The 27,979-nt window shown below is 38.3% G+C and overlaps 1 protein-coding gene across 1 annotated transcript in view; it reads right to left on the reverse strand.

Annotated features, from left to right (window-relative positions):
• Positions 1–1,380: 1,380 nt before the first annotated feature.
• Positions 1,381–27,979, reverse strand: part of KLHL42 (kelch like family member 42) — a 38,335-nt gene continuing 11,736 nt past the window's right edge. The window contains exon 3 of the mRNA XM_013172872.3: positions 1,381–27,964. Coding sequence (XP_013028326.2) covers positions 27,513–27,964 — 452 coding nt within the window. The 3' untranslated portion in view covers positions 1,381–27,512. The remainder of the gene's footprint in view (positions 27,965–27,979) is intronic.

The following is a 27,979-nucleotide window of genomic DNA, read 5'->3' on the forward strand; positions in this document are numbered from 1 at the left end:
GAGATTTTTTTTGGAAAGTTTATACAAAATCAGTTAAGCAGTTTATTTATATTAGCACTGAAAACAAAAAAAAAAGCCACATAAAAAATTTTCCGTGTATGTTCTGATCAGACATTTTCTGCTCAATGAACTCAAAATCAGTCACAGTGAGAAATTTCCAGATTTTGTTTGTATGTATCATTGATCTCAATTAGTTTAGAAAAACAAACAAAACAAATTAAATACCTCAAGCCAAATCTGGACATTAAAAAATTTAGCATTATAAGTTTTGAAATTTCATCTTTAGGATGCAACTTAAATACTGTAAGTCTTTGAAGATGTGCTTTCAAAATTTCTAAATATTTAGAGTGGAATCATTACCACTGGCCTAATGATGTTCATTGGATATGTTCACAGAGCTCTAAAAAGCAGTTTTAATAGTGTCTATTATTATAACATGCTTTATATCCTGCCTCTATGACTGTGTCACAAACTGTCTATTTTTTTCAAGCAGTTTGCTTAACTTTTATGAGAGTGTGCCACCTAGCCTTGTTGACCTAAACAAATAGATTTCCACTTGTGGGGGCTGTGTTTTGGCTGCACCAGTCTGCAAGCCATCTTGCAAGTCCATGAATCTAATTTTAATGATCTTAAAGCCACTGATTTCAATGGGAAAAGATAAGGTCCAATAATGTAATTCTCCATAGCCCTACTCACAGAAGCAGTGAATCTTCCCTTGTGTCAATAATTTCTCCTTTAAGATTGTATGCAAATTCAATGTATACACAGTTCAGTGTGGTCCTTTTTGGAGAAGCAAATAAGTTTTTAGGTCCTATTCATCAAAATATCTGAACATATGCATAACTACACACACACACACACATATATATAATTAATATAGAAGTAAATTGTCTAAAAATACTTCATTGGAAGCAGTTTTTCCTCACTGAAATGAGGCCAAGAAAAAGATGCCAAAATATAGTCTAGCAGCGATTTTTGTATGGCAAACCCAAGACACTAGCTATGCAAAGCACTTCGAATATGTGTGACATTTCTTAATGTAGACAAACAAGCAAAGCAAGATAAATCAATTTCCCCACTGGAAATGTGTAATATCCTTTGTTTTATTCACCACCAATGATTTTGTTGTTAATGGCTGGGCATGTTCAGTATGCTTGTGAAGAATGTATTTCAATCCCTCTGATGAACAATCCATACATAGACTGAATAGCTTATTTCCACTGAGAAATCTTGCTAGTTGGGAAAAACAAAGGGGGGGGGGGGGGGGGAGAGAGAGAAAAAAAAGATGTCATTACTTACAACCTCCAGCAGTCAGGAAGAGTTCACTTCCTTTGTATTGTACTTTCTTACTGCAAGCATTTCATTTCTGGGGGGAAAAATCAGAAGTATATTTTCATGAATGAAAAAACTGTTCTTCATTGTAGACTAGTCTACATGAAGCTTCTCTCTTTTATTCATTTGCACCAGAATTAAAGCCTCATTTTACCAGTGGGAATACTGAACAAAAACATCACACTGGACACAATTCACAAAGTTACTAGGCCACAGTTACACAGAGCAAATCAGTGGCAGTATTTCTGTTGTATAAAATCACAACCTTGGCACTAGTTCAGCTAAATGCTTAAGCACACATGTAGCATAAGCACAGGCATTTTTGCTCACCCCTTCTACTCATGCTGATATTCTGTTGTTTTTAACTAGGAGTCTTATTACAGTATGTCTCTGAGCAGTTCAGGAGAGAAAACTGCAGGGGAATGGTGCTTGCTACCTTTGGGTAACCTGCTTTCACAGTACTGGTAAGTAAAGGATGATTGGCAAGATCTGATGTGAGGGAAATGTACGAACTTAAAATACAAAAAGCTCCTGTAAAACAAATCCATATCAACGTATTTTGCTGCCTTCAGAGAAAATAAAGAAAAAAACACAGGCAGACAGTCTGAACCACAGACTCCCCTCAGTCTCCGAAGCCCACAGACACACACTTTGTACAAATATATGATCTTATATACAGACACACAGATACTCCCCCCTTCCCCTCCTACATTGCTGCCATACTTACTCAGAAAGGCAGTATGTAGGCTGTACATAGTAAATACAGACACTGTAACGTATCTTGGCACACACAATATTAAGCATTGGCACAGAAACAGATGAGGATGTGCAACATTATTCCTGAAGCCAAGAAGTCAATAACACATGAAGAGGAAGAAAAAAACCCACCATGTTCTCTTTACATTAATACTATTCGACACTTCCAATGGGATCTCAAATCCAAGAAACCAAAGCTTTCTCCAAACACAATGAAGACTTCAAGTTATTCATGTTTTCTTGATAAACACCACTAGCTCCACTGGACAGATGGGAAAGCTAAGGAGCATGGAAGTCACAGTAACCAGTTTCCCTCTTAGTGCAAGCAAGCCAATGGCACGGTTGGAAAAAAAAATATATATATATATTAGACTCTTTATTCTTCATTCAGTCTCACACCTAGAAGATGGTCTCACATGACTACCTAAGTGCAGGTCTGAAATAGTGTAATGCACAATGGTTACCTACTTGGCAGGCACAAGGTGTACCCAAACAGGTGGTAAATACACCATGGGCAGTGGCAAGACTAGTGTAGGAGGGCAGAGGAATTTTGCCAATGGATTGGCCAATCCCTGAACCACAAAGCTTCCTTTTCTTTGCAGTTTCTCCCAGTCTATATCAACCTCTAGCATGGGCTGAATTCTAAGAGGAAACACGACTTAAAGGGTTGAAGGAAGCTCAAAGGAGCAGGGAGGAGGATTGGGAAAGACTGCACCCCATGTACAGGGGCAAAATTGATCAGCTCTGTCCATCTGAATAGCACTGCTGGGGGCCTTCTGGACAGTCCACAATAAACTGCACTCTCCTCTATTCCCACACACTCCAAGGGAAGCACCAGCTTCTATACATCCGCTTTTCTTCTCACAAGCCCTTACATGAGTCTTGCATGTAGGAAGGCACGGCATTTTTGGTACACAGGAGAATGACGTACAGCAATGAAAAAATCAGGTATTAGCAACTGTGCTAACACTGTTAGTATATAGCATCTTCCAAAAAACCAAAATATGAACAATTTTAATTCTTGACCAATTTAATTTCATATCACAACTTATGAGTTGTAAAATACAGTAATATATCTAAAGGGAAGTTTAAAATTCTTCAGTGGCCCACTGTGGTTCTTTTCTTCACTTCCTTTCTTCCCAAAGATTCTCTTCACTACGACCTGAATCAGGGGTAGGAGAGGTTATATTGCCAGCTCAGCATTTACTGCAATGTGTTAGCAAAAACAGTGTGCTGGTAACAAAGATGATATAGGAACAAAGGCAGAGAGCAAAGTATAAACAGACAGTTGTTTCTGATCTAGAAGACCAGGAGTTCTGGCAGAAGAGGTCTGGTACTCTTTAATTGTGGGTAATTGTTTTGAGTTCCTCTGCATGATATTAAAAAATATTGCCATATTGAATAGTAATAAACTTTAGTAGTTAGTTCATAATTACTACAAGTCATTCTATTTCAGAAAAAGTAACTTCTTTCTCCCTCCAGTCCTTTTTAGGTGTATAGTTCTATGCATATTCTAGTGAGATGGCTGTACATCTAGTGATAGCAGTAGTAGGCTGTTATCAAAACATGGTGCTTGTACATCTAGCAATACATAAATTACTTCATTCTAGAGATAGGAATGGCTGCTTAACTCTGAGCATGTGAATGGTCCAGCATGAAGCAGGTGCAGCTGGTGGGCCACCATGCTACAACACAACTCCTGCTGTGGTTCCACAAGGATTGGGATTTCTCCCCACTCCTGGTCTGACATCTAGGCTACTTTAAATGATTACACGTCTGCCTGGGTGCGAGGCAAATCATAAGTTAGGCACTGAGATACAAGTTCTCATGAGCAAAAATAAATTTGTTGTTATCTGAAGAGCTTTACATTGGTGGGTTTCTACAGTGCTTAAAAACTGAAACTGAGTAAGTCAGATATCATCTAAAGCTCTAAACATAATAAACAAATAGTACGTGGATGCCAGACGTTATGAGTGGTTAGTTTATTAAAGTTAACATGCTTGTTCACAAGATGTAAAGCTAAGCACAAACTTAGGTCTTTGCAGGACCAGAACTAAGCTGCTGCATTTTGATCAAAGCTGAAGGGTCAGTGCAGGCCACAGCAGAGTGTTACTGTCTGAGGTCCAAGAACAATAAAGACATATCCTGCTACTTGGGGATCCTCACTGAAGTCATTGCTCCTTGCCATCACATGTAGATTTTGCCCAGAAGAGCCCTGCCACTGGGATGAGACTATGACTACTCAGACCCCCACACAATAATGCCTATTTTAAGTTGATGTTGTTTTTAATTTGTGCAGGAATGGAAATCTATAGTGTCATGAAGAGTCCTAATGTCCCTCGATGGAACAAGTGGTTAACTCCACATTACAAGAGGTCTTCTTGGAGACTTGAGGTCAAAAGGGCTCCTAAAAGGATTTTGAAATTTTCTCGTAAATGCTGAATGTTTAAGTTATGATTAAGTCATGTTTACCCATTAATTGTGCAGTAAATAAAGCTGTGGCTTTAACCTTCCAGTCATAGCATGGCAGTGTGTTAATTAGGACTGAGAGACTGGCAGCCTGCCAAAGTTATGCTGTATGGGAGGTTGAGAGGTACAATTTGGTTATCAGTTATGTTGACATGTGCTGAGTGTTATGTGGTCACACTGCATACCCAACAGATCTAGCACTAGCTCTCCCAGTTATGAAAGGGCTGCTGTTTGAAATATTTGGCTCTTGGTCAAAGTCTCTGAGTCTGAAGATCAAGAGGTTTTTTTTTGTTTTGTTTTGGTTTTTTTTCCCTCTCATTTCTATTAGTTTTTATAGATCCACTTTCCCACTTAGAGGGGGTTGCATGGGGAGAAACAGACTGACTCATATAACAACAGTGCATGAAGCAAAGCTGTGGGGAGAGGGAAAAGAAAGGATGTAAAGATTTGACTTACAGCTCTGCATCTATTTACCCTTTCCCCACTACTTCTAACCTCAGCCATTTAACAATACTTGGAGCTGAGTCCTAAGATGGGACTTAAAACTTTCCCACGGGCTGAACCTACTTGGATTCAAAAATCTGTACATGAAGCATTACTAATCATTTACCAAAGCTGTCTACTTTCAGGATCCCAAGAAGTTTCTTGGACTTTACATGGAGATACAGTATAGAGAAATGGAAAAGACAGATAATCAGGAAGTGTGGGGAGGAGAAAGGTGAGAAAAAAAAGTTGGTTGTTCATAGGAACAGACCTGAAAAAAAATGCTTCCTAGATAGACGACAAAAATCTAAATATTCTTGTGCAAAGTCTGTTATTTACATTTGCATCTTAAATTTCTACCACTTATACTTGCACCTTTTCTTTGCACTTCCATTCCCTCTACACAGCACATTTCTTATGAACTTGTCTAGATACTAACACATAACAATCCTGTGATGTATTAGAGCAGCAAGGCAATTTTCCAGTCCTCATTCACCAACCCAGCTCATAAAGAAACTGCACAATTAAAATCCATGGAAATTCTGAAAGAAAAGGGAAGATAAGTGAGTGTTTATGAAATTATTTTCTAGTGGGGAGAAGTGGCTGAATCTTGAAATAATTCAACATTTAGTTGCAACAAAAATTGATAAATATTGCTAATAAAAATTATTAGCAATAAAAAAAATATGGATACAACTTGTTCTAGAACAAAAACCATCATGTTCCTTATAAGGACTTACTACCCAAGCTGATTCTCCAAAAACCTACAAAATTCACACAAAAATGCTCACTATGCTATTTAGATAAGAACATCTACATTAGGTATATGATAATATCAGCAACACCAGAACAACACAGACACTTTGTGAATTCATTCAAGGTGCAAATCAACCAAAGAGAGATTAAACATCTTGCCTGTTCAAGCATCAATGTTGTCTGTATAGCTTAAATTAGAAAAGGAAGTTCTGCAATCCTCATATTGTTCTAAATCCATTCAGTCCTGTTGGTCCAGAAATTGCAGACTGGATGCAAGGCAGTTATTTTCACATTTTTTGCTTTTTAATCAGCCATAATAGGGACATTTTGGCTTCTTTCAAGATAAAGCATGAAATCAACTACAATCTCTCTTGCTATTGTTTATCTGTCAAGGATATTATTTTTGGAAGAAAAATTCCATGGACTACTTCGACAGTGAAAATTACCACAGGATCTATGCAAAGAATGAAAATCAATTTCTCATTCCCCAAGGGTGTCTCCACACATGAGCATATTAAATTAAAAGGCTTGAAGCAAAAGGTCCCTTTTACTTCATCTGGGTACAACTCTTATTACTTGAAAGAGATATTTTGAAATACCTCACGCTTACATGCAGTTATGCATTAGGATTGCAGACACAACTTTAATTGGTCCCCAGGACCTTACTTTGAAGTGATGACTCACAAAGAGTTATTTTGTCAAGCCAACTGTGCAGTAAAAATATTAAGTGTGGCTTAAAACAGTAAAGGTTTTATTATCCTGTTCACTTCCTGTCATGAAGCATTGCATTAAATTGTACTTTTAAGGGATTAATGACCTATTTGCTTCATTCCATGCTGCATTTGTGGTTATGAGAGTTATTAAAAGCCATGTTATCAACACCAGTGTTAATGAAGATATTGGAAAATCAGTCAAGCACAAATATCTTCTAATCTATAGTGTTAATCCAACTGCCTTTCCCTAGGAGATTTTTTACTGTTCCCTGGTGACCTTGCAGCATTGTCGCCATTTTGTGGGCACAGTCAGGAAAGTTAAATGTTTGAGAGAGAGAAAACAGGGAAGCAAAAACCTGAATCTGTGCGATGTTAGTCTAAAGCCCTCTCACTTACGAAGGACCATACAGAAGCATAGAAAATGTCTGCATCAACATGGACAGCAAATAGCATGACATGTCATTACCACAGCTGAAAATAAATTCAAAACTATGGGAAACATTCAGGACTTTTGTTTTTGTTATTTTGAATAGACACACTACAAGACTGAAAACTAATCCAATTTATTCAGAGACAGGTCTGCAAAATCAGCTCTGCAAAACACTGATGAATTCTTACAGATTTTGCTTATAAATAGAACGGAGCAGATTCATTTCTTTGCTTTTTGGCAAATAGCCTATTCACAGAACTATGTAGTTCTGGGAAGGCTAAAACCAATTCATGAAGTTGTGCTGAATTTCACAAATACTTTTGACTAGAAAAGATAAAAATCTTGGAAAGCTGAAATGGTTTGCACTGACACTAAATGCAACATTTCAAACTTTTATTTCAGAATAATCCTTTTCACTTAAAAAAGGCAAAATTTGATAGAGAAATTAAAAGTTAAACATTTCAGGCAGATCTAAAAACAGATTATATTTTCAGCATCACAACAAACCAAAAAATACATTATTTATATAGCTTGTTAACACTTTTTTTTTTTTTTAGCTACCCAAATGTCAACCGTAATAAAACAGCAACAGAATGCTTCATGCTTATATATACTGATTGTCATCTCAGTGGATCTCACACTAGGTTGCCACCACCCACAGTCATAAGGCCGCTAGGAAATGAGTACTTTTAAACCAATACACTGATAAGGCACCATTTAAAAATATTCTACATTTAACAGCAGCAGAAGCTGCACAACTAAGGAAAAGGGGGGCAGGGAAAAAAACAAACATACAAACAAACAAAAACAGAATGAGTCCTGTGTTGTGACGTAGGAGGAGAGGTCACTCAGTCATCGACTCCCTCCATACTTGGACATTTTTACCTCTACACTCTGAAGTGCTTTACTGGGAGAGAAGCTTTTGCAAAGGGGGGCTCCAAGGCTCAGCAATTTTATTAACCCCACACAGCTGCTCAGAGAGAGAAGCTACATGAGAACCCAGCTCAGCCAGTTCCCAGTCTGGTCCCTCATCAATGGACCTATTATCTACACAATGCAGTTTTTAACATCTTATATGAAAGACCCATACATATTAAGACGCATGGCACTCAATTTATTTACCTCAGAAAGGTGAAGAGATTCAAAAATTCTGACTAGTGAGTAATTTGTGCCAAAGTAAGGAAATAAATGTGAGCTTTTCTTCCTTCTAGGTTATCTCGTTACTTTTACTGACAACATGTGCAGTCACTGACAGAAGAAAATTTGAATATGACTCTGAAAAACAAAACAAAACAGAAAAAAATTTGAAGACGCAGTTCTTACAAGCTGAACTGTAAAAGGAGCCATCTCTAACACAAAGCGTATATTTAGTAGATCATTGTTTATGCATTGTAAACTGAGTTCTTTCTTTGCTTCACAATTTCATTGTAAAAGCATTAGCGTCACAGAGAAAAATCATATGACAAGTTTTCCTTCACATTTTCTTCCTTCATATGGAGAAAGCAAGCAGGGCTAACCTCACTGGGCCTCCGGTGAATAACCAGAGCAGGCGTCTGTGAGTACATACAAGGGTGATCTCTGTCCTCTCCCTCTTAGAGCACCCAAAGCCTGGAGAATCAGGGGTTTCTCTGTCTCTGGGCTTGCTGCTTTCATCCTTGAAAACAATGCAGCTACCCCAACATGGGTGATAGTTGACCTAGCAGGAGCAGTAGGAAATGAAAGCTTATGTTCCTTTGCCATCATTCATTTTATTCCTCATTCTTTCCTCTTGGGAGATTTCCATAAGATCTATTACTTTTATACAAAAGTGACACTCCTCATTCAGAAGAGCAGAATAGTATACAAATGTAGCTATATCCTCAACAATCCTGTTATTTTAAAAGAGTGGCTCTGTCATAAATGACATCTGCTAGCCAAATTCATTGCAGTGAACCAGAACAGGCTTGCAAACTGTTGGTGTTATGTAGGTGTTTGACTGATTTTACTCCATGGGTAATGGGCAGGGGCTAAAGAACGCCTGCACAGGCTCAAAACTTTGTTTAATGTTCCGTTAGCATGAGAAAAGAGTGAGGAGCATTTTCAAAACTGTTTCCAAGGTTAACAGGGGTGCAATTTGCTATCAGCTGCATGCAGCTTAAGCACAAGTTGATATCTGTTGGGTATTAGAAGCACTGGTACATCAACTGAACTAGTTACTTAGTTTTTGTATCTCGTTTTTATTTTTCTGTTTCTTTCTCTCTTCCCCCCCCCCCCCCTTTTTTTTAAATCTTCCCTTTCTTTTTCTCTTTCTTTGTTTTCTTTTCCCCCCTCTGCTTCTCGTGGCAATCAAAGAACACAGCTGATCTTTAACTCCCTCCTTGCTAGACATTTTTTGTGTCCTCTTCCTGCATATTTCAGAACACGAAGAAGAAATCCATAGTTTACTTGGACCAAGAAGTTTGGGATATGCAGGTTGTTCATCAGGCAATCATATGCTTAGGAAGCACTGACTGCCAATGAGGAACAGCCTTCAGTAGACAGCATGTTGAACACACAGACGCCATACCCATTTCCAAATCTTGGATGTAGACAATCCATCAAGCAATACCAAATGTTATTGATGTAAATGTTGATACAGGTTGACAGTAGTTTGCTAGAAGTTTTGGCTCTGTATAATTTGGTTGACTGTACACAGGTCTGAAAACTATTGGAAACAGAAACCTATATATACATTACAGGTTTCCAACAAAGCCAACAGTTTATGAGGGAATGCTCTGCATTAAGAAGCTTTCAGAGACATTTGTTAGAGAAAGTCTCTTGTCTCGAATTTCTAGGGAGAAGCTAGGGATACATTTTTTTTTTATATGTTTTCTATAAACTTCATATGTTGTATCCCCAAAAGTCCCAAATGACCATGAATTTCTAAAGCTTTCAGTCAAGACAGAGATGGGGAAGAGAGACACAAAATACATATCCCACAGCTGCAGAAAAACTTTGGGAAATGCATACAGAGCATGAGCCATGGCACTAAAAAATCCTTACCAGATCAGCTCATCTAGTGTCAATGAAACATATCAAGACTTATTATTTGATTAAAAGCACTTGGGGAGCAAATGCTTGTATCTGATACTATATTTCTCAATTACTGTGATATATCTGATATTTATAAAAATGAAATAATTCCACATACAGGGAAAAATAGAGGTAAATACAAGCTAATATAATACTGGCTGTTGATTATGATTGACAGCTGCAAAGTAAGGCCACATATAGTGGTTGAAGTTTAAAAGGATTTTAAAATTAGAAGTAGCGTTTCTGAGCCTAGCGCTGAAAAACCCTGACATTTGCAGTGCTAGGAGCAGGCTGTGAGAGGGATTTCTATCCTGGTTTCCCACCCAGAAGAATATATTTACTGTTCAAACAGTTTGAGGCAGGCACCCATGGAAATCAGCGGGAACATTGCCATTGGTTTTAATGGGAGCAAAATCTGTCCCTATGTGTAAATATACAGCAATATTTTTTTTCCTCTGACTGTTAAAAACCACCATCACAACTGGATGGAACCTGGTTTAAACACTCAGACATGGGGCCTCTTTACCGCAGGAGTCTCCAACGATGTCCATCCTTAACACCACACCAGCTGCTAGCTGAAGGCTCTGAAATGCTGATTTTAATCAAAATCTTTCCTTTCAAATCTAGCTTACAGTTTACTCATAGCGCAAAAGTGCTTCTCAGCACTGGAATTTTCAGGATGCGATGCTGAGCCAAATACTGCAGGCACAGCTTGCTCATAAGACAGCAATCTTGTGGCCCACCTTGGAGGTTGTAATAGGGCTACTGTACTCAGCCTCCCACCCTTGGTGAAGCCCACTAATAACATCTGTTTTATAGCATTCACTCCTGCAACCTGCTAGCTCTTTGGCTCTCCTGCTGTCATAGAGAGGATGTGCTTTACTATGCTGCAGGTCTGGTGGAAAGTTGTCAGACTTCAAGCCAAATGTAAAAGCAGCCAGTACTGAATAAATGACTTGAAATGCTTTCTCCAGGGACCCCTTCCAGGTCCCAGATAGGCATATTTGGCCAATGTTTGTAGACAGTCTTGCTCAGAGGCAAATTAAAAATCAAAATACAGACACCGTTTGAAAAACATCGAAAGCTAGACTCAAACATCCACCATGTATTAAGACATTCTTATATAAAAATAACCACAAGGTTGCAAATTCATACTTTCCTACTTGGTGAGACCAACTGCAACCAGGAATAAACCTGGAAATGTGTGGGGCAGACTGCGGCCCTGCCTTAAGAGAAAGCATAAAGCTGAAGGCGGAAAGCTGGAGTGAGAAAAACAAGACACTGTGAACTGGGCAATTGAATCAAGCAGTGGGTGGCACAAGGGGTGAGGCCCCCACCTGCACCAGCACAGCTCATAGGAGCTGCCCCACTCAAGGCAATGGCAGCAAAGCAGAACAAGTGACAAATAAATGCCCCTGCTCTAGCTGTGCAAGTCCAGGGTACACCGTGTACACTGCATGGACAGCTGTGTGGTACAACTGAGGGGACAGAATTAGTGCAGAAGAGTCATAGGTTGGGAAAAGTGGAGGTGAAAAACTTCAAGCCAGTATGCTGCCATACTTTATCTCAGAGAGTTGCAGCCTCAGATTAAATTGGCTAGCCATCTCCCAAACCCTCGGGCCCTTCAGATTTATTTTTTTTAAAGATTTTCTGACCTGCTCTATAGCATTGCTATGCAAGTGATTTATCAGCACAACTGAGTGGGCAGTGTGCTGTACCACAGAGGCAGGAATGTGTGGTGAAGAAGAAGGGAGGGAGCTGGGAAGTCATAAGCCAGGACTGCCACCGAAGTCTTGATACCGTCAGACCACAGGCTGTGGTTCCACACATAATTTTGGCAGCAACCCTGGCTTCTGCAGACCACACTTTCGAGTACACAGCAATGCCCCAGCATCACACCCTTTCTTGTGCTGGAAGCCTGGCACTTTCTGAGTCTGAACTGACTCATGACAACATGAGAATGGTGGCAGCCAGGCTTGACTTCAAAGCAACCATTCATTCCTTACCTTAGTAGCACATTTATAGCTACCCTTTTCCACAACACAAAGACTAAGTTCAGCACCTATCTCCATGAACCTCCTTTTACATCCTTCTTTTCTCCTTCACTGTTCATCCTGACCTATACCAGGATCATATATCACAAGTCATCTCTTTTCTTGCATACCCTGTTACCACTGCAAATCTTTAGCAACCCAAGAATTGATAACTGTCTCTTTGTGTTATTCCTGTTGCTAAATGTGACAAATGCTGAACAAGAAAGCTCGCTCCATCATAAAGCAAGCCTTAATAAAGTTAAAACATCATCTATGCAACTATGACTGGACAAGGAGAAACAGTGGTGCTGCTAATCTTTCATCTGTGCAGAGAAAGTGGGCATGCTGCATTGGCAGTGTTCAGATACAAATGTCTGACCTGTTTACGACAATGTTGGCTAACAAAAAAAAAAAAAAAAAAAACAGTGGTAACTGAGCTAAAAATAAACCAAACCAAACTAAAACCAATCCACAGATGTATTCCACAAGCAGGAATACCCCCACCCTGCAGCAAGGCTTTTGTCTCAATGCCCAGGTCTCACAAGCAATGTGATGCAATGCAATACATCCCTGTGCTGAACACAGTGCATCTTTGGATAACAGTGGACTCACCCCAGGGTACTTTGGAAGAATTTGCTGTCATGATTTTTTGCTAATTTGGAAGCATGCAATTCAGATGTCATTGTGATTGCAATATTCACACCTGAACAAGCTTAAATACATACTGCTGAGTGAATGAACACTTCTTAGAGACTACAGCAAACAATCAGGAAATCCCAATCTGTGGAAAATTGTCTAATTGCTCTTTGACATGGATTTTACTGCTTCTCCTCAGACCTGAGGATGGGACTCAAAGCCCAGAAGCTTGCCTACTTCTTGCAGCTTCATCAACTGACCTAATAAAAGATATCCCTACCTATGAAATTTGCTTCCATCATTTTTGCAGGGTCTTTTCTCCCAGCTCTGTGAAATCGAACCCTTTCATTTTTCTCCATAACCTTTCCTGAATTTAGATAAATTCTATCGCATCCTCAGGGAGCACTGTCATTTTGACTTTCCTCTTCCATTCTTAGCTTTGACATTAGTGTGTTATTCACCCTTCTACCTTCAGACTTTTCAGACCATAACAGTTAGTGCTCTTAATTATTGGCATAGCAATCTGGCCCAAGGGCACTCTTCTGGAAAGGATTCACTTTAAAAGCCTGCTGAATTGAGGGAGGCATTCATGCACGAGTTGCATAATGATTACTCATAGTCCACAGTTCAGCACACCTCCCTGTTTCCAAAACCTGGAGTTAGGGCCAATAATATCTCTCTTTATTCAAAGAGCAGGATTCTGGGAGAAGATTGTTTTGATTTGCCTCAAGCAGGACTTAACATTGTACACTGTGGTAGAAGCAACTATAATGCTGGTTCTCCAGTCTCAGAAGAAATAAATTCTCAAGTTTTGTTTGTCAAGCGGACAAACAACTGTCAACCTTGTCTTGAGAAGAACTTGATTTTTTAAAGATCTCTATGGAAGTCCAACTACCTGTTGATGACAGAGAGCAAAGGCATTGTCAAAAACAGATTAAAAGAAATACTGAAGTATTAATGATCTTCCCTTTCTGAATATATCAAGAGATTGCAGACTTAAAATCAGCTATCTCAAAAGACTGTGTGCAATGTACGCAAATTCTGCTCAGATATATTCCTGTGAATTTAGACTTATCCTGTTTGATTTTCTACTAATGCTTTGGTTGCCTCACTCTTGGCTATGTACATTTCCTTACAGAAAAATCATCTGGATACACTTCCCAGCGTGTTTGTGACAGACCTGCTTACTCTTATCCTCATGCTCTTCAATCTTGCTTCTCCTGCCCAACTGACTTGGCTTCTGGGAGACATACTTTGCAAGATTTTGCAGCTTAGTCTGGTTTTCTTCCTGCTGCTAGCATTTACTCTGTGTTTCATCTCCGTCACAAGAACCAGAATCATTCCAAAATCTTAGAGCTCCCAAAAGTGCTACTGCTGTCTTGGTGCTGACTCTGGCTTGGGCATTAACCTTGGTCATCAACTTATCATTGTGAATCCATGCCACAATCAGAGCAAATACCACAAACACTTTGTCAGCCAGCTCCTTCTTATCCAGCAACATCATCTGATTCTTCTTACTCAGTTTCTTCTATACTATTTGATCTCAATCATGGTGATTACATTCAGCTATATCTGGCTAGTTCTTTTTCTGCACAGAAGTCCCACAGTGTCCTTGCAGAGTTACAGAAACACATGAAGAGATGATGTTTTGTGCTACCGCTACCTTCTCAGGGTGCTGGCTTCCACTGTTTATTCTAGAGCTTTGTATTAACTTGAGAATCTACTATCATGATGATGCTTGTCAAACCTTTAGTTTTGTCTGCCTTATTCCTCATTATTTTCATCCATGCACCAATCCTGTTTTGTATATATTATTGTCCCAATGACACAGAAGTAGCAAAACAAAGAGGATCCCATACTTCCATACCTTAACAGAATCTCTCTAAAACACTTTCTACCTCAAGGTCAAATTCTTAAATAGGTTATTGTAGGGTGTATTGTTGTACCACTATCATAAATGCTCTTATCTGGATTTGGGAATAATTTGAAATGTGCTATGAATGTTAGTGAGTAAAAAAACAAGCAAACAAACAAAAACAAACAAACAAACAAAACACCTGAGCAGTAAAGAGATCAGAATTTTGGGCATGTTTCTAAATTGATATTTAACATAATCTTCAGCTAACTCACATCTTCCAGTGAGACATTATTTGCCTGCTTTAAAATGTTTGCTTTCACACTGGAAGATAAATTCTGCCAAATATCACAGCTTCAGTATAATATAGTGATGGCAGGAGATCACAGCAACTTACTTTAATTATCTTCATGAGAAAATGGTGAAAACACGAGTTAGGAGACAAAAGGAAGACATAGCCTAGAATTAACCATATTCTGCAGCTGTTTAATCTCCACAGTGTTCTAGGGTAGACAAGCCCTTTGAGCTGTTTAAGGGCCCAAATTTCTACTTTAAAAAATTACATCATTCTTACCTGTTTTGTATTTGTTAGGCATTTACAGTGCTCTTCATACTGTATCTGAGTTTTTTTTTTCAGTGGGTGAGTTTAGAGTAGTAACAATCAGGGAAGGAGATGGAAAAAATGATCTCAAATTAAAGCAAGAAAGTGAAGATGCTGCTTCTGCATGGCCCCAGTAAACAAAATAGTTCATAACTTGTCAAAATGGTGTTACTTTTATCTTTCTCTCTATGGTATTTTTCAAATTAAAAAATTATTAATAATAATAACAAAACAAAGCTCCTTAGGCCCTTCAACACATAAAAGAGCTGCAAGCCCTGGAATATGCAAGGAGTATTTCTTAACATGCTCGGTCACAGACAAATTGTTTAAAAGGTTACAGATGAAAGTCCTTTCTTCAGCAAACTGATAGAGCCCAGCAACAGCTCTGGGATACCTTTATTATCAAAAAGAGCTACCAATGTTTATTATTGCACATATAATTTGTTGTCACAAACAGTTCAAAAGCATGCAATTAACTTTACATTAACAGAACAGCAAGCCAGTAAGAGAACAGAGAGCGACAAGGATGCCACAAGCCCAGGGCTTTGCTCCTGGTCCACTGGGAATGCTTTCAAATCACAGAGCATCAGAGGGAAGTAGCGCTGGAGGCAAAAGCAGAAATGAGAATAAACTTAAAAGTTAAGCAGAGCACAACCATGCTTATGTGTATTACTATTGTGTCTTATGGGAGCACTGTTATCACAAGCCTATAATGACATCATGATAAAGCCACAGGCAAACACTTCATATTTTTGCCAGTGATCTCCAGTCTCTGGAATATTTTGACTGGAGGAAAAAAGCAAAGTAGATCGCCCATCTTCCACAGCTATCAAGAACTGACCTTCTCTGAATTTCCTTCGAAGAGTCTACAGTCCAGCAATAAACATGTTTTGTGCAATACATGTATCTTTAGCTGAGGAAAATCAGAGTCCTCACTGTAAGAGGTGAACTGGAAGACTAAGGCAGGGAGTACAGACATACAGTTAAGCCCAGGATACAGCCACAACATAACTAACACAATTGCCAAACTGCCAACAATTTAATGCCTTGAGAATTTGAGATTTGAGAAGCCAGGTCATATCCTGTTTAGCAAATCTGCACCTTGCAACTCTACTTGTGTGTTTTAATGCAGTTTGTCTCTTTCCTTAAACAGGGAAATTACTGTTACTGAAAAGCCTAAGAAAAGACATCTCCATCATGACCAAGAACAGCACAGATATACAACTAAAATAAGCTTCCACTCACTGGAGCTTTTTGTTTCAGAGAAATAACCTTTTAACTGAATAAAACCTACGTATTTGTTCTAGATAATAGGTTATTTCATCTATGATGCACCACTATTGCAAAAGCAGGTTGTGCAGTACATGTAGTAACACCTAGCATCAACTTCTCCCCCCGCCTCTGGGGAAGTCTACATCTGTGTTGGATAGTTAGATAGCTATTTAAATATTTACTAAAGGAAATGTATTATATGATAAATGTTTATAGAATGCATGGTATGCTTTTCAAAAGCAGTACACTAAAAATGTGGAATATGGGAATACAGTTTATCCTAGGTGCATGAGTTTTATTTTTTGAAATATTCTTAACACGAAGTATGACTTTTTAAAACATTTGACAAACAGAAGTTTGTGTCAAAACCACATTTGGAATTGAAAGCTCCTGTGGGACAGAGTACCCATCACTAAGAGGTTATTAAATCCATCTTACCTGGGGTGTATAACCATATAAATTTTGAGATTTATCTTCTTATTTTTCAAATGATAAGAGTATTTTAACTTCTTTGTATTTTTATGTGCTCTGTTAAGTTTGTAATTAGGCATTCAAAGTCAGCTTGAATCAGAGTGGCTATTTGGAAAAGGGTTCCAGATCTCTCTTAGGATCAACTTTCCTTAAATTTAAAGGAAAAGCTGTGCAGAGATAAGAGAGTAAGAACGAACAACTTTTGGAGTAAGGGTCTGCCCTGAATGTGTATAGGAAATAATTTGTATACATATACACAGACCAAATTAACCAGCAATGAAACTACACCTTTCTACAGACTATTATCAACTGGACAGCTTGAAGATCTCAGATTCTGACACAAAATATACCCTGGCACCATGGCCAAGCAGAGCTGGCTGAAATTCATGCAGAAAAGGAAAATTTTACTCCTAGCTCCACTGCACTGCTTCCACTGAGGCAGCTTAATTCCTATCCCCCCAAAAAATGAACATGTCCACTGTGTCACACTTACGGGGTTATAGGAAAGGAAACACATCTTTGCCTCCCACACCCAGCCACATCTTACTGCTTTAAAAACACTCTATGGCATAAATCAATGATTCACCCTGAGACTTCTGCTGTGGGCACCCCTGTCTCCTTGTTTGTATATTTGCAAAACACGGAGACCTGCAATGGCAAAGCCTTGAAATGGCTTTTCCACGATCACTGAAAAAATACCCTACACTATTCTGCCATCCTGTCAACTCTTAGTAGCAAACCATCAGCTAATAATTTTCAAACCTGTTGGCAAGTCTAGGATTTCATCAGCAACATAGCACATGACATCAAAACTGATATTTGCAGTACAGATCTGAATCACAAATGAATAGACTATTTCTTCCAATAGATGTGCATTCATAAAATGACTGATGCTTGGAAGTGCAGTAAAGATCTTGGGTCCTAAAGATTCTCCAATAGTTGCTGCTGTCAAAAAATAACGGAGAGACAGAAGCGCAAGGCTTACCCTCTCTTCCCAAAATCATCTACAACATACAATAAATTTACCTGCCACAGAATACACAAAAGATGGAAGAGCAAAAGGAAGGGTGAAGAAGGAAGAGACATCTTTCAGAATTTATAAAACAAACTGTGGCTGAGAGGAAGTAGAAAAGCAGGTCAACAGATGACCACACTCAGAGAACATGGAATTAACAAAAAAGCATTTGAATACTTTAGTAGCTGAAAAAGATTAGAGAAAACCTGGACAAAAATGGTGTTCATCCAAAACCAAAAGTGTATTTATCACTTTGCTGTAGAGATAATTTCCAGCTACTTCTGTTTCTCTGTCTCTCTCTCCCTTTGCGTATGTACTCCCTCTTTGTTGCTTAGCTTAATGCTTAACTAAATCAATGCTGAGTGGTTTCCCTGCGTCATACTGTCCTTGTTTACTGATCACTTTTCAATAGCTCTTAATGGACAGCATGCATACAATATATTTACCAATCTCTTATCTAGAATGCACTGTACAAAAACTGTGGAGATTCGAACTGGAAGAATTGTACTTCCACACTGGAAGTGAGCTAAGTGCCTCACTATTTCTGTCCAGATAACATGGCTTGAGGGGAGACTACCCAATTTAATATGCTGCATTGAGCAGATAGATGTTTTACCACTAGTATTTTCAAAGTTGCAAAGCATTCATAAGAGGAAGATACCAAGAAGATACCATTTTTTTCTGTAAAATTTACAGAAATGGCTCAGAGTCATTGACTATAACTTCTAGATGCTTAATTAGAAACACTTCCAGAAAGCACTAAGTGCCAAACTTATGAAACATCAGTCTGCGCTCAGGTGTCTGAAATGTAATGCCTCAGTGTTAAAGCATTGTAGATCATGCTGAAAAACCTCTGCCCGTTTCTTACCAAATCTACATCTGCATCTATTGAGTTGTCATTGCTGTACATGCATGCGAACATTACAATTAATGGCATAGTCTGTACCCAAATTCACATTTTCTTTGCACCAAAATATTTCCTGGACCTTTGCCTTCATTTGTTTTTAAAGCACAAGTCCACTTTGATTTTAATAAAAAGACAGTTAAGTCTGACTATTACTATGCACCACCCATGCTTGCTATAGAGGAACTCAAATCCCAAACTTGCTGCCTCTGAAGAAAATCTTACAACCTCTTTTAAGACCTCCCACAGAAATCAGGAAAGAATTAATGGGCTGCTGAGTTCCTAATACGTCCCACCCTATGGCACCTGAAGGAAGTAGGTGTTAGACTGGCAGAGATCTTGACAGGGTGAGTATCACCTTAATGGTGACAAACTGAGAGGCCTGAAGCCAACAGAGACTGTTCCCTATTAAAATCTCCCTTTGCCGAAGGAAGTCTGGCAGAAAATGAGTGATTTTTCTGGCTGCCAGTGACTTAGGGGTCCCTGATCTCAGGTGGAATGGAAGTATTTGCTTTTTTTTTTTTGACTTCTATTTACCATTGGAGGGGTGAGGAGTCGGCAGAGTGCTAGGCCCAGAAGGGGTAAAGGAGTTTATGTTCCTGTATGTTTATTTTGGACTCCAGGGGCCATATAGAGAGTGGAACTTTTCATGCAAAGCAGCTGGCAGAAGATGATCACTCTGACTTGAAGGTGTTGGAGGGTATATGGATCAGATGAAGATCCACAGGGAAACAGTGTCAGGGTTCCTACAGCATTTGCTACTCCTACAGGGGATGTTCTAGGGGCATTATGGCCACATTGGTCAACAACAAACACTCCTCAATATTGCAGACAGTATCTACAACTAATCTTGAACAGCAAGTTCAACAGTTCAGTCTGTCACTGTTGAACTACAGTGACAGTAAAGCCCATGCCCCATTCCTCACAGATAGATACAAGTAGAGCAGCTTGTAGGACAGAGAGCTACTCTTGCTTCATGAGATGTTTTGCAAATACTCAGAGGACACAGCATTAACAATATTAATTGAAAGAGCTCTGTAGTTGAAACAGATTTACTGAAAAAAGGCAAACAAAAACAAAAAAACAAGGAACTAATACATAGGAAATGCAAACTTAAACATCCTAATTAGGCAGGTATTACATGTAAATAGATTGGGGTAAATATTTTCTGAAAAACAGAGTTTGGTTATCCCAAATAAAGCCTGCCAATTTATTTTATTTTGGCTTAAGCAAATAAGAAGTTAAACAAACAAACTGAAGAGAGAAGGGACTATGTTTTCTGGGAAATTTGCCAACACAAGATTTGGATTCAAGTCCATCCTCTTCCTCAAGGATCTGAACTCACTCCCTGGGATACACCCTTATCTTTTCTATACAAGTATAGCCCTGAGGTGGGTTGCTCTCAGACTGTTCCTGGAGCCGTTTCACCTTTCATGAATATCTGTCAAAGTTCTAATCCTTGTGCAAATAGATCTTTTGTATTTGTATGTTGACAATGTGAAACGGGAATGATAGCTCTCTGTTCCACATGACCATACTCTGCATTTTGTTGTGTATAGCATTATTGTAGCATGTGATAGAAGGATCCACATGCCTATAAACAAGATTTTTTAAGAGACATTGTAAAAAGAAACAAACAATCTCATAGCACCACAATCTAAAATAAAAATTTTAATCCCCCATACTAAGCTTCTTGGTACAAGAAATGTAGACCAGGGCACACAACAGTGCTTTGCTGTTCAGAGTCATGAAGTATCAGAAATGCTTTCTCAGTAACTCCCCAACAGCATCATTCCAGAGATGTTTGCCTTCTCCCCAAATACGTTCAGGAAAACATCATTCTCCTGACTACTTAGAGTCAGTATACTTGAAAGATTTGTGTTAACAGAGACAGACAACACTCAGCAGAGACTGAAATGTAACACAAAAGCATACAGATGGGGCATAACACAGATCATACTTTAAGAAAATTCTCCAAGTCTTCAGTCTATGCCTCTTCTTTCATCAGCCAGTTGTACAGTTCACATCTCTTCAGATTCCTTCAGAATTAAAGAAAGAGGCACTGAAATATGTGCCTAATTCAAAGCTGGTTCTTTTTTATTAACATCAAAAGGCTTTGGATCAGGCCCTAATAGAAAAAAAAAAAGGCTCTCCACAAGACTATTGTGCATTTGTTATTAGGTATACAATAGGTCTTCTGTGATTCCTCTCCTTGACGCACCTATCATTATACATGTTAGGAGATAACATGTCATTAAAGAGTCATAAATGTCAGTGAGAAAGTCATACTGAAGCCAAAGGTAGGTTTTTTTTTGGCCTGTCAAGTAGCAGTTCTGATAAGAGATCACCTGCCCAAGAACTGTGCATTCCTATCTCACCACTAACATTTTTTTCCAAATACACAGATGCCTTGCCACAAATTATTGTGGTTGAAAGGGTTTGAGTTGCAGGGGAGAGAGGGGAAGAGGGAGTTGTTATTTTAAAACCATTTAAAATTTCTTCTGCCTGCTTCTACATTTGAAAATTGCTTATGCCTGGAGGTTAGAGAATGGCTATTCCTAAGCATCTGTTTTCTGACTTCATCTCCACCCCCACCACCCAAAATCATGTTTTTATGGGGTTCAGAGCAGTTATGAATTGCTAATTTACAACTGCAAAATACACGTTTCAGATGACATAGCTCTGGTCTTCACAGTAATTCAAGGCCCTACCAGTAAAAGGGTAAAATTTCCCTTACAACCAACTAAAAAGGCAATACAATGTGATACCAGACATATGTAGTATACCCAGTAGAAAAAGAAAACTGTAATAAAAATATCCAAAGAGGAAAACAGAGTCTTTCTAACATCACCTCCCAAATGGTTGTTCAGTAACATTTTTTTTTAACGTGAGTGAATAATGCAAATCTTTGACCTAGTCTAAGTTCCATAGGAGAATAGATAAAATCACTTTTTATGTTTTAAACCTTGCATAGCTGAAGTCTTCTTGAAGAAAAAAAGATAAGATTCTACTACCCTTACACCACTTAAATGCCTTATACTATGAGTACTTGCCAAGTAATGCACTATAGAACCATGTTTCACAGCATGAGCAATAAAAGCTAACCAGAAAGTTTATACGTTAAGTCATTTTGAATACGTGAGAACTTAAAGTTAGGAAGATTCTTGGAAAGAGGATTTTAGGTTTGATCAAAACCTACATAGCAGTTATGTGTAAGATTCCCATGAACTCCTGACAGTAGTGGTGTTTTTATCACTTGTACTCGTGTACAGAAATCTTGAACAAGAAGGGGTGGAAATAACTCCAAAAGAGACAGACAGCATACAGGAGGTTGATGGTTGCATCAGAAATTTTATGTCAGCAGTGATTTGTGGACTGACAGCATCTTGTCTCAAAGTTGAGTATTACTGTATAGAAGCATCAGATTTATCGTTTGCCCTGGAAAAGGATTTACCCAGGCACCAGGGTAAAATCTTCATAGGCAAAAACTGGTAAGGCAGAGTAAACTATTTGTATTTCTGAAAATTATTTATAAAGGGTGTCTTATCGTAAGGCACACCCTTAGAAACATCTGGAAAATATCAGACAGTGGAAAATCAACAACAGATCAAACAATCATAAATTCCAACCAAAAAATGGAGTGAGTGAAGGAGGATTTGGAGAGCTTGCATTCATTGTTGAATCTTAAATAACGGTACAAGTACCATCACATAGAAAATATCTGTGCTCAGGTGCTGATCAGGATCTTTCTCTCCTACTAAAGCATATATGATTAGATGATGTGCAACACATTGTATAACTGGATACTCTAAAACTGGACAGCGTCTAATCTGGCTTCCACTAGAAAAATACAGTAATTGTAGTGGTTCTTTTTCTTTCATAAAAGATAAGCAGTCTGTATTTCAGAAGCTAAACATGTCTCACCCTTCTAATTACAATAAAGGAACTGAAATGACCTTTAGAAAACATTGATATTTGTAGGACATAATAATATATGTTATTGGCGATGTGAATACTCTTTAGAAAAAAACAAAAATCCATGTACCATATATAATCGGGACAGCAATTTTAAAGGTGTGAATGCCTGATCCCCATTAGTTCACAAAATCCAGACTCCTTTTCCGAATTCCACCCTCCTTTTGGTGGAGGGAAAAAAAAAAACAGATTACACTAAAACAGACTCTAAGTTGATTAAATAGAAAACATACTCTGAGAATGGCAGTGTTTATAATTGTAGAGGAAGATGTTTAAACTTTTTCAATCTTACAGCTTTTGTTCAGGTTCCTAAGACTTACTGTGGGTATGGGGAGCCACCCTTTGGTCACTATTATAAATGCAAAATCAATACAACATACCATGGATGCTAAGAGTTTCTGCCCTCTGAGGACTTTAGGTAACTGCATTTAAGTTCACTGGCAACACTGAAAGATACCCCAGGGATCGTCTCTGGTTTAACGTCATTTACAGTATATACCTTACCTTACAGGGATGATAAGGATGATTAATTTCTACTCATGCAGATCTTTAAGCATGTTATGTGCTAAATGTTGTCATTGCACTCAGTACCTTCCATTCTCTCTCACGTAACTGATGCGGGTCAATTTCCACAAACGCTGAATCTGTAGCATCATTTCTCACTAAAATAAGGATTAAAGGAAACAAAATATTTGTAGCTTGGAAAAGTTCTCTTCCAAGAGCCCAGAACTGAATATATGAAAAGGTTCTCCCCAAATTACAAATTACACTTTCATCATGGTAACTGATAGATACAGACCAGTGTGAAAAACAAGCTAACAAATAAAAAAGGCCAACAAACTGCTACTATACGATTTCATCAAAACAGTCTGGACACTGATGTGGAAGGACAAAACCCTCAAAGAATGGAAAACATATTAAGGCAAAGAAAGGTCAGCTGACAGGGCAGAAAGAGGAATCTATGGAAACTGGCCAGAGAGATTAAACTTAAGCCCCACACAACTCTTATTTCACATTGAAAACCATAAACCATTCCTGGAAAGGAAAAAACTGTTATGCTCTCTCTTAGGCTTGATGTGAGCAACATTTTAAAACACTTCTCTATTTTATGAGAAGGAACTGAAGTTCCCAGAGTTTTCCATTTACTCCTCCCCCGGGACTTTACAGGCTGGTGATATTCCTTTCAATGTGGGATCATCCTCTACCATAGTCAGCTTTTACTGGTTAGTATCAAGTGGACTCAGTCCATGAGACTACGAAGATGTAGAAGTGGATACGTAAGCACTGGATAACCCAGACATGGCAGGAAAGCAGCAGTTCTGGATTTGGATACAGACTTGACAACACCAAGACTAGGAAACTTAGACAAACTATAAGCTAGTAGGTGACAAAAACGAAAGAAACACACTGGAAATAGCCATCAGTTCAAAATGAAGGTAGTTAGCAGAGACCAAAATGAGATTACTAGTTGCTATCCTGTCACCTTCCATCAAGCAGTTTTAATAATCAAGTCTCCAATTACAAGGAGAATATATGTACTTCTTCACACATTCAAGAGATCTCACAAACACTACTACGCCAAAGAAACCATTTGTTTCTCCACAACCAACATTCGTACTCATGTGTTATATTGGGGAGCAAAGATGCAAGAAGGTGATCTCTCCAAGGCCGCATGGTAAGTTAGAAGCAACATCAGGATAACACTGATGAATTTCCAGGTGATCAGATCATAAGGCCCCTTGCTCTAAACTTGTATCATTGTTGCTCAAAGAAAGCTTATTTGCCCTAAAGTTAGGACCCTTTTCCCCACCACGAAAGTAACCACAGTAAAGTTAATCACTGAACAACATTTCCACTGGCTAAAAAGCAGCTTTTTAATTACTAACTGTTAGTGACTCTCAACAAGTTTTCCTTGGCCTGAAGGACAGAAGCTGCTCAACAGTGCCTTATGTGTAATATTAAAGTGATGGAAAGAAAATGAGAAAGGCAAGGGATGGTTTGACAGTTTTGTGATGCGTTTTTTTTTCCCCTCGTAATTTATAGGAACACCCACATTGCATACCTCTCTGTAATGAATTTTGTTTTAAAAAAATCTGTATTTCAGTTTGTAGTCATACAGTCCAATTAATCTGGTACCACTAAATTCAACACCAGTTTTGATTTGTGACTGTAGTACTCTTAGATGTCAGCATCGATGAATTTGCACCACAGATTCACACAAGGGTCTGATAACATTTAAAATCTGAGCCGTTTTCTCTTTTCTGTTTGAGCAGGTTCTCCAGACTGCACTGTGGTCACTTGATAACCGGAAGCTGAAACCAGCATGTACTTATCCAGCATGGAAGGGCCTCTCATGAAAAAGAATAATCATATCAAAAACACTGTATCACTGCTTTTGGAATGATGCCTGCACTACAAAATGGATGTGTTTGAAAGGACTTCATTAGATATACCACTCTGCAAATCTGGGAATGTCAGTTCTTCAAAATTACTTTGCCAGGGAGGAGAATGCTGCAACTCAAATGTGATTTGTTCCACCACTATTAATCTAAGTTGACTGAAGGATGATTGTAGAGTAGTGAATGTCGAACTGAAAAGAAATGAAGGAAAGCAAGTAAATTAATGTGGTTGAGGTAACTTTTGTTCTGGTTTTCACCAGACAATGAAATACTGTCTATATTTATTCTAAAACACTTTTGAAATTTAAGGTTAAAAAAACATCACTTAAGAATCTTATGAAAGTCATCTCATTTCTTCATTACAGAATAGCCGTTGTTTGGTCTGATACCACTGTCATTACATATCACCTGCTCAGTGCATCAGGTTTTCAAAGGAATGAACACATAGACAATTTCATTCATGAAATTCATGCGTACAGCTGAATGACAGACACTAGTTTGGGCTTAAGTGTAACATACTCAGCCAGGCTGCAAAATTCCTACCCAAGAGGTTAATCCTGGATATCCAAAGTTTTTATTTATTTATTTTATTTATTTATTTATTTTATTTAATGTCTACCTATATCGCAAAAAGGTTCAAACCCAAACACTCTCATTCTAGACCAAAGTTTCCTGGGATTTTCTCTTTGGTTTGCTATCCATGATCAGAAGCACTGAAAGTATGCACCTAAGCACTGAATGTCAGAGAGGTATTTGGCAAGGCACTTCAAGTCTGTTAGCTCTTTTAGTACCAATTTCATTCAAGACCATGGAGAAGAAAGGGGTTAAAAGAGCCTTTAGGGAACCATTGCAGCCTTTGCCTACTCTCTACAAAAAGGCACTTATCTTCAAAAGATGATTCAGATTCCTGAATTCAAAAAAAAAGACATCTCCAAATATCAGGAATGTGTTCAGGTGAATTACATCTCGTCTTCTCATTTCAAGAAATAGCTGATGCAGAACCAACCAACATCCCTGCAATATGCTCAACACATACCGAACTTGGTTATCTATTTCCTAGAGGCAGCAGCTGTGAAACCTTTCCATGATGACCAAGACCTTCTCCTTTTCCTGTAGTGAGAGCACACATTCCACACTTGGGCAGGTGCCTTCAGAAGACCCCTGCCAACTACAAAAAGGGGCCCACCATGATTATAGTATCTCAGGCAATATGCAGAAACTAGGGAAGACAAAGGAGTATTCATGGTGACTATCTCATTACATTCTTTAGAGAAACTAACAACTTTGTGTGGCAAACAAGGTAATCTCTATCAGGTTCCTGGTACCTCAAGAAACAGCCAACATTCACGCGCACCTGTTAGAGCTGGTGTTGATAGGAAGTCGTTTACACAAATGAACCCTTCCATACTAAGTGATTCAGTCTCCCCTTTTGTCCTGGATGACTGTTACTAAGCAGAGTGGGCCTGGTGCAGAATCACAACAGTATGTGCTCACGTACATTTTCCGTAACTTGTTGCCAACATCTCTCTCTTTGTTTCTATAATTTGACCTTTAAAACCCAGTAATGCAGAATACAACTTAAAACCTTTTGGAAAATGAGCAAACTTCTCAATATGAATTTGTAGCCTTTTTACCTCTATTATAATAGCTGTAATAAATACTGCCAACTGCCACTATAGGAGCATCTAGTATCCAACCAGAAACCTTCAGCCTTCGGGCAATTCCTCCCAGTCCCTCACAAAGCATTTTATTACAAATAACTCAGGGGAATATGTGTATCTTGGTGATACTCAATTGCTTACAATTGCATCCTTGATAATTTCACTTGTGACTGCAGAAGACATAACAAGAGTGTTAGCAATTTTAAACATTGTGCATTTGACAGAACATAATTTGAGCAAAAATAGTATTTTAAAAGAAATTGTACCCTTTGTTATTTTTCTTAAGCTTCTTATTTACTTTACTGAATTATATCCACTTTTATCATGTATATTCTTTATCTTCTATGTTGTCTATAAAGATGGAGAATAAAACTAGACTGATCAGTTTTGTTCTTTGGAGTTCCTTCAATGCCTTCATTGGTTACCAACACAATAATTTTATATTAAAGTTGCAAACAATATTTGGTGAAATTAAATTCAAAATAATATTTTTTTTAAAAACTGAAATATTAAAATTGTTTCTGGAAGCATCCTCTTAATACTGGATTTTTAATTTTAATTTTTTATTTTTTTTAATAATGGCATCAGTATTTATGTCTATGTTATGCAACCACATTACATTCTGAAACTGGAATTACTTAGAGGGAGCAATAATTCTTCCAAGAGTGATTAACGAGCTGAAAAGAAAAACCTGATGCTGTTACACTTCTCGCACATCAGGCAAATACATAGAACAAATCAGCATGTTTTGTCCAAAGGCTGGAAAGCGTCTTAGTGATTCCCAACTGTCCGTAAATATGTTATACTTCAGAAAAACACGGTGCTCCAAGCTTGTAGATAAGGTAATATCCCTGCTCAATATATAAACTCCATCATTGTGGAGAGTGCAAGTCAAGTTAAGACCTGATTTTGATGTGTTCTCTTTGAGGTAGAGCCATTCTTTGGTAGCAATGTTGTAAGACTGCACAGTTAACACGTCCTCACTTTGGCTGGATTTTTGGTTTGGCCCAAGTTCATGAATACAACCCCCTACCAGATATATTGTTTCTTCAACAGAGAGCATCTGTTGTTTGCGAACATGGACATCACAAAGTTCAAAGTTGGTCCAGGAATCAGAAGTTGGACAGTACTGCAAAATGTTCATATTCCTATCTGAAACAGAGGAGA

This window comes from Anser cygnoides, chromosome 1, assembly GCF_040182565.1.
Source record: "Anser cygnoides isolate HZ-2024a breed goose chromosome 1, Taihu_goose_T2T_genome, whole genome shotgun sequence".
Classification (NCBI taxonomy): Eukaryota; Metazoa; Chordata; class Aves; order Anseriformes; family Anatidae; genus Anser; species Anser cygnoides.